Source organism: Octopus bimaculoides, chromosome 6, assembly GCF_001194135.2.
Source record: "Octopus bimaculoides isolate UCB-OBI-ISO-001 chromosome 6, ASM119413v2, whole genome shotgun sequence".
Classification (NCBI taxonomy): Eukaryota; Metazoa; Mollusca; class Cephalopoda; order Octopoda; family Octopodidae; genus Octopus; species Octopus bimaculoides.
This window is the reverse complement of record NC_068986.1, coordinates 115,034,852-115,043,201: the sequence shown is the minus strand read 5'-3', so window position 1 is coordinate 115,043,201 and position 8,350 is coordinate 115,034,852. Positions and strand designations below refer to the sequence as shown.

The window sequence follows — 8,350 nt, the reverse complement described above, 5'->3', positions numbered from 1 at the left end:
GGTTGGCCTGAGGCTATAGTAGAAGACACTTGCCCAAGATGCCACGCAGTGGGACTGAACCCGGAACCATGTGGTTGGTAAGCGAGCTACTTACTACACAGCCGACATTACAGTCTTTTAAGTGATTAGATTGACATTATTTTGATCAGTTGATTAAACTTCTGTCTTTCAGTAATTGTACGGCTATTCCATAAACTGGTCATGTGACTGACCTTAGTTATTTAGTTGATCTTGTGAATGACCTAAAAGATCTCCCATTCATTCAATCATAATCAAGCTTCGTTATATTGGAGTGATTAAAGGCTTTACACCTGATGCCATCCACAATATATATATATATATATCAGCCTGAAGTCACTCTTTCTTCTCTCTCTCTCTCTCTCTCTGTCTTTTAGCCATTGTTTTGCTGAACTCTGTCCTGTTTCTGCCATTGTGGGGGGAGTCCTCAGTCAAGAAATCATTAAGGTAAGTGTTTCAACATTCTTTATTCGTCTCTGGTTTTTCTTTTTGTCTTTACTGATCAATGAAAGGAGATGGTGAAAGGCAATGTTTGCCTTGGCAGGATTTGAACCTAAAACACAAGGACTGGAATTAAATACCACAAAGTATGTTCTCTGCCAAATCACTTACATATTCACCTTACCGCTTGTTAGCTCCGGTTTCGGAGATTTGCAGCTTGAGTGACCCCCTCTCTTTCTCCTCCCCCATATATTATCATCATCATCATCATCATTTAATGTCCGTTTTCCAATTCTAGCATGGGTTAGACAGTTTGACTGGAAATTGGTAAGCTGGGGAGCTGCACCAGGCTCCAATTTGATTTAGCAAGGTTTCTATGGCTGGATGACCTTCCTAATTCCAACCACTCCAAGAGTTTAGTGGGTGATTTTTTACATGCCACCGGCACAAGAGTTACGGAATGGAGTTGATAAACTCCAGGCTACATATGCTTCATAGCGAACAGAACCTCAGGAGTGTTAAATACCCAAGTGAGGTGTATATACCGCAGGCTACTCTTCAGGTCAAAGGGATCTTAATTAAATGAAAGTTTACATTGTTGCAAGGAGGTAGATATTAATGCATGGAAGATACAATCAGAATCTTTTTTTCAGTTTATCATACTTCAATACGAAAAAATCCACAACCTTCTATCTCAATAAACCACAACATTGTCCCTGGAAGTTGTTTTTTTATGTTTATTACGGATTGATTTAAGCTAACTTTCTTCCTACACCTCGATCTCTGGACCTTATATACATAAATATATATATTATTGATAGTAATAATATGACAACAAAAGAATGAATGAGGCCTTGATATTATGTAAAATAGAAGAATTTATCTATAAATATAATATATATAGGCGTAGCAGTGGCTGTGTGGTAAGTAGCTTGCTTACGAACCACTTGGTTCTAGGTTCAGTCCTACTGCATGGCACCTTGAGCAAGTGTCTTCTACTATAGTCTCGGGCCTACCAAAGCCTTACGAGTGGACTTGGTAGACGGAAACTGAAAGAAGCTCGTCGTATATATGTATGTGTGTCTGTTTGTCCCCCCAACATCGCTTGACAACCGATGCTGGTGTGTTTACATCTCCATAACTTAGCGGTTCAGCAAAAGGGAGAGCGATAGAATAAGTGCTAGGCTTACAAAGAATAAGTCCTGGGATCGATTTGCTCGACTAAAGGCGGTGCTCCAGCATGGCCGCAGTCAAATGACTGAAACACGTAAAAGAGTATATATGTGTGTGTGCCATCAGTAATTACTCAGGGTAGGCAGTTGGTGACGTTTATGTAGTAAAACACACGAAAATAAGCAAAACACTGGCACGTGACTGAGTTGAAGGCAGATTTACTTCTGCCTTTGTAGCACATAAAGAAAATGTTATAGGAATGTACGCAGCACGTGTATTACAGCAGTATTATGTGTAGCTTTAATACTGAGATTGAAAGGCAGGGATGAATTATGCCTGTTGCCAGTGCCACCTGACTGGCTCCCATGCTGGTGGCATGTAAAAAGCACCCACTACACTCTTGGAGTGGTTGGCATTAGGAAGGGCATCCAGCTGTAGAAACTTTGCCAGATCAGATTGGAGCCTGGTGCAGCCATCCGCTTCGCCAGTCCCCAGTCAAATCATCCAACCCATGCTAGCATAGAAAGCGAGCGTTAAATGATGATGATGATGATGATAATCTACAAAACAATAAAATATTTGCATTTTATGCATAGTAATCAGAGTAACTTTCATAATTTTATTTAATTAGTTGCACATTTTGCCGTAAAAGGAGAATGTTGCTATTGATCCATTTTGTTTAAGGTAGGCACTGCCTACCGAGGTGGCATGTCCCTGATACACACCCACATTCACACATATACAGCCATACATTTATATAAACCCAACATATACACCATTATGTACCCATAATATATATACACGTGTATACATTTGCTCTACACACCTATGAATCTCTATCTACACAGTGTTCAGTAGCATAGGGATCAAGTGGTTCACTCCTCACCTTTGACCTCCCAAACTTTATATCATGCATGGGCAACCTGCGGGCTGTATCTGGCCCTTGACGAGTTTCTAGGTTACTAATTTCCTACTAAGACAAATATAATGAAGAAGAATTGCAAAAACATTGAGTGTAAAGTGGGCAAGTAATATTTCTGCTAAAGTAAATTGGAAAGGAACAGCCAACAGATATTCTAAAGTTATCTTACAAATTACCTTTACGTGGTATATACGTTACAAATTACCCTTATGCGCATATACGTGTATGAGTGTTATGGACGTGTGTGTGTATTTTATATATATATATATATATATACAGACACACACATCCAACTACATTTGTAAATATGTACAAACTGATTTTCAGTGTCTAGGATACAAATATCTATCTATCAATATGTGCGGGTGGCACATAAAAGACACCATTTCGAGCGTGGCCGTTTTCGTGCGGGTGACACGTAAAAGCACCCACTACACTCTCTGAGTGGTTGGCGTTAGGAAGGGCATCCAGCTGTAGAAACTCTGCCAAATTAGATTGGAGCCTGGTGTAGCCATCCGGTTGCACCAGTCCTCAGTCAAATCGTCCAACCCATGCTAGCATGGAAAGCGGACGTTAAATGATGATGATGATGATGTGTTTTATCATGTGGCCCTCTCCCACATGGAAATGGTAGAATGCAGGGCCCCCAGTTGAGGAAATGTTACCCATCCCTGCTTTAGATATTCAACTTCATCATTCATTTCTAAACTCTCATTCTGTCTGTTTGTCTTTTCAGGCTGTCTCACAGAAAGACAAACCTCATAACAACTTTTTCTTCTTTGATGGAATCAACGGAACTGGGCTGGTGGAACAAATTGGTTAAAGAAAACCACAGACGCCCTTCCTTCCCTAACCATTCCTTCTGACACAAATCCATTTTCTTTGCTGTCATTTCATCAGAAATAAACGTTTTCATCTCATTTATTCATCATGGAATTATGGTTTTCGCTTTTCTTTTCCCCTTTTATTTCAAGGTTGCAGCTTTTTATCTTCTGTTTTTTTACTTGTTTCGGTCATTAGACTACGACCATGCTGGGGCACTACCTTGAAGAACTTTTAGTTGATCGAATCAATGCTAGTGTTTGATTCTTCCTTTTTGAGCCTGGTGTTTATTCTATCGGTCTCTTTTGGTGAACTGCTAAGTTACAGGGATGTAAACACAGTAACACCAGTTGTCAAGCAGTGCAGGTTGGACAAACACAGACACAAAGATATACACACGCACACACACATGACAAGCTTCCTTCAGTGTCCATCTATGAAATTCCCTCACAAGGCTTTGGTCTGCTTGAAGCTATAGCAGAAGTCACTTGCAGTAGGTGCCATCTAGTGAGTCTGAACCCAGAACGATGTGGTTGGAAGCAGGCTTCCTACCACACAGCTGCACTCGTGCCTATGTATAAAATTAGCCCAGTTCGTCACACAAACCTCAATGTTGTCACCAAAAGTAAACAACAAAATTTTCCTTAAGTTTCATCCTTCTCTTATAAAAAACAATATATGTACTTATTCACTGCTGACCTGTGGTTAAATAACACCAGTGTATTACTGGTATCAGTGCATTTGTTAGTGGGGTATTTTGGTGGAAAGGCCTATGTGCAAGAACCTGTCATATTCTGATTGCACACTTGCTTTCAGATACAGAGAACAGACCTTGGGTATGAACCGTCATCAATGAGAAGAGGAGTCTGCAGTATTTGGTAGTTGTATGTCAGGTTAGATCAAGACTTGGAGAGGGAAAAAATGTGCTCAAAATGACAGCAGTGTGTTCCCCCTTACTAAAGATGAGAAGAAGGGGTTAGAATGATTGGAGCAGTAAGTACCCTTAATATACCAAACAGAGGCATCAGCTATTGAAGTGAGCAATAAACAGTCACAATTAGCTATTATGAATATGAAGATGGGTGAGTAGCAGCTCCATCAGGCTTCATCATCATCATCATCGTTTAACATCCGCTTTCCATGCTAGCATGGGTTGGATGATTTGACTGGGGACTGGCTACACCAGACTCCAATCTGACCTGGCAGAGTTTCTACAGCTGGATGCCCTTCCTAACGAGGGTGAGAATCTAAAAGTGTGGCTAAGTGGAGCTGGAACCAGTCCCTAGTGTTAGTCATCAAGCAGCATAAAGAAATGTAGCAGGATAATCACCATCTGCTGCAAGAGAAAATCAGATGCTTTGGAAAGAAGCAACTTGGGAGGCCAACTTTATTTACAATTGACGGATATTTGTCCTCATCTTGTTTGTTGTTAACGCAACGTTTCGGCTGATACACCCTCCAGCCTTCATCAGGTGTCTTGGGGAAATTTCAAACCTGGGTTTAGCCAATAAAAACACACACACTGTATATTTGGTGTTCACTTCCCTCAGTTTTATTTTATATTAATTGTATTTCAGCCAGAGTTCTTTCGTTATATAGTGCGTGTGTTTTCATTGGCTAAACTGGCAGCATGACCATCCCCAAATACAACAATATATATATATATATATATGCATATATGGGTACAGGATGTCAGCAACTGTGTAAACAACGTGAAATACGTAGACAAACGAGTTAAATACATAAAATAAACCAGGAGAAAAAAATGGAATACAAGACAGGTAAACGCAGAAACGACACTTCATCAGTTATCGGCTGTCTATCTACTCTTCATTTCGAGCATTCAATGACAATATGAATCTTTAAAGACACTTGCTCCCATAAATTCTAAAATAAAATTTAGTGTTTATGGAGGATCAAAGTTGAGAACAAAAACAGACAATGGAGACATACAAGGAAACCCAACGAAAACAAAGATGGAGGGTCGTTAGACCAGAACGAGAGGAAAATAGTGAATGCTGGGAGAAATATTCTCTTTGAAAAAAGAAAAGATAGACGTGAAGGAAAAAACGTCCAGTCCTTTGAACATCCGTGTAGATAAAGGAAAGATGGACGATGGTCACGTGTGAGCAATGAGAGAGAAAAGAGAAAGAGGGGTGAGAGAGAGACAGATAGAAAACGGTGAAAGAGTGGGGGAGAGAAAAGGGAATTAGAGAAGGATGGAGGAAGAAAACAGTATAGAGTAGAGTCGCATCAAAAAGGTGAAGATAAACTTACTTGGAAATGGATGCGTGGTGTTCAATTAAATAATAATAATGAATAATATAAATATGCATATATGGGTACAGAGCGTCACCAACTGTGTAAACAATATGAAATACGTAGACAGACACAAGTGTACATATATGATTCCATACACACACATATATATTCATACAAATATATGTATACATAGATATCCATCCATATATTCGTCGATACCGCCATACATATATACATACAAATAGATATATAGGGCCGGATTTATAGGTGACGAAGGGGGCAATTGCCCCGGGCCTATGAAAGATATTGAGGGACCCCTGCTACGAAGGGTATATAACACTCAATCCAGGAAGGTCCCCATATCCCAGTAATCAGGCATGGAGAAGCTCTCTTTCAATATACAAAGGCATCTTGACTTCTTACAAAATGTAATGAAGTCTCTTTTTATGATAAATCACCATAGATTTTGCCACCTTAGAGACACCATTTAATTCAATTAAAAAACAATTTACTACCCAGTCCCCTTTTGGGACAAGGACAGAGTAAAGGGCAACAACAGAACACTCCTGAAAGTGCATGTGTGGAGATGAGGTGGTCCAAGAGGAAAGGGTCAGTGACGTCAATGGCTAAGTGGCCCTTAGAAGAAGGGGCTAAGTGGCCCTTAGAGGAAGAGGCTAAGTGGCCCAGAAGAGGAAGGGTAAGCAAGGTCAAGTGAGAGAAAGTAGGACCAGCGTGGGCTTCTTTCGCCTCGGCTAGTGGGAGCGGACGGGTTTGTTTAGAGGTACGAACTAGAATGAGAACGTGCCGTAGGTTCTAGCGATAGCTTAGGCAGCTGGGGCCTATCTCGGATTTCACTCAGTTGGACAGTCGACACCAGAAGAAAATCTGAGAGGTGACACGCATTTGGTTCTTCATATTACAGTTTTTCATATCATAATATGTGTATATGCATGTATATATCGGTGAGTGTGTGTGTGTGTGTGTGTATGAATGTACTTAAAGATTGATAGAAAGTGGTTACGGCCTTCAGCTCAAATTCCTTTAACGCATGATTAAGAACCTTAGCCTGACCACATGCAGTTAAACACACCACCCAAATATTCACACATTGCTATTTCTAAACTCAATTACTTCAGTAAGGTATTGAAAACTACTACTTTATGAATCAAGTAAGTAAAGAATATTTTCCAAAATTTAAACTTTGAATTTAGTTTTAATTATAAAATTACATCTCTTCATAGCTAAAAGCATTTTTTTTCTGCTTTAGAATTATTGTATATACGTTCAAATGTTTTTCATTAAATCGAACCTTTTTTTCTTTCTTATTTTTTCCCATATATCTTCGTCATTCTGTCAAACACTTGAAATTCTTATATGGAAATGGGGCAAAAATTATTTTCTCTCTACTAGTTTTTTTTACGTACCACCGGCACGAGGGCCAGTCAGGTGGCACTGGCATCGACCACGCTCGAATGGTGCTTTTTACGTACCACCGGCACAGGACCAGTCAGGCGACACTGGCATCAACCACGCTCGAATGGTGCTTTTTACCTACCACCGGCACGGGTGCCATTCAGATGGTACTGTCATCGGCCACAACAACAACTTCACTTGCCTCAACAGGTCTTCGCAAGCGCAGTTTATTGCTCAATGATTGAAGGGTACTCTTAAAAGGGGTGGTTGTGCTGCACTGGCACAAGCCATGGTTATGGTTTCACTTGGCTTCAAGTTTCAAAAAAAAAACTGTCTAAATTGGAGCAAAATGAGTAATGACTAATATTAATAATGTTTTGTCTTTAACTGCATGGTGGATAAATATAACAGGATGAGGGGCCACTCCAGCAGACGGGGAAGAAGCTATAGAGAATATTTCGTGATGAGTTTTTAGATGTAGTCAAGTTTCGTTAATTTCATATCGTACTATTTTTCCATGACCCACTTTCAATTGACTAAGATATTTTTCTGGCATTTATCTTTCTGGTGTCTTAAGAAGGATGTTTATGTGTATCAGTCTTTTTTCAAATGTAACTCTGGAGAAATGGAAAGGCAAATTTACCTTATCTTCTCTTACTCATTTTGCCCCGCCTATATTTATCTTTTATATTCTCGAAGAGAACGGAGATAATTTTCTGAAATGCTAATGACTTATAAAGACACGGTACTTCGTTATGCAACCACAATATACTATAAAGTATATTAGATGTTTTTATAAGTCAATACCGTGTTCTGCCGTGTTAGCAGTGCTCTTAAATCGCTTGTTATGGTTATCTCTATGAGATGGAAAATGAAAAAAGGTTAATGGGCGAATATGCCATATTTCGGGAGTTTTTGCTCCTTCATCTGCACCCATCCAATCCATTAACCATCTTGCAAAACAATGAAGGGAAGCCATTTTAAAAGAAGAATTTTTTAAATCCATGTCTTTTAAATGTTCATATCTCCACCCGACCCCCTCAGATATGCACACGGACACTCTCATCCTGCCTTTATAACAGCAACAGCCACTAAAGTGATTTTTTGGGGGTCTTTTTCGTAGTTTTCTGTCATTTTATCGTAATCCACATTCTGAAACATTTGTAACTCGCATTAAAAGAATAAAGAATCTTACCCACATCTTCCCTACTTCGTTGTACTTTTCACAATGAAGGAAAAGCCAAACACCACGAGCGGATGTGTGAAAAACGGAATTTGAATTTTGAAAAGTGCATCTAT

At 39.6% G+C, this 8,350-nt stretch overlaps 1 protein-coding gene across 1 annotated transcript in view; it reads left to right on the top strand.

Annotated features, from left to right (window-relative positions):
- LOC106872067 (SUMO-activating enzyme subunit 1) overlaps positions 1 to 3,490 on the top strand; it is a 16,816-nt gene extending 13,326 nt beyond the window's left edge. The window contains exons 8-9 of the mRNA XM_014918919.2: positions 396 to 465; positions 3,291 to 3,490. Coding sequence (XP_014774405.1) covers positions 396 to 465; positions 3,291 to 3,377 — 157 coding nt within the window. The 3' untranslated portion in view covers positions 3,378 to 3,490. The remainder of the gene's footprint in view (positions 1 to 395; positions 466 to 3,290) is intronic.
- The last annotated feature ends 4,860 nt before the right edge of the window (positions 3,491 to 8,350 follow it).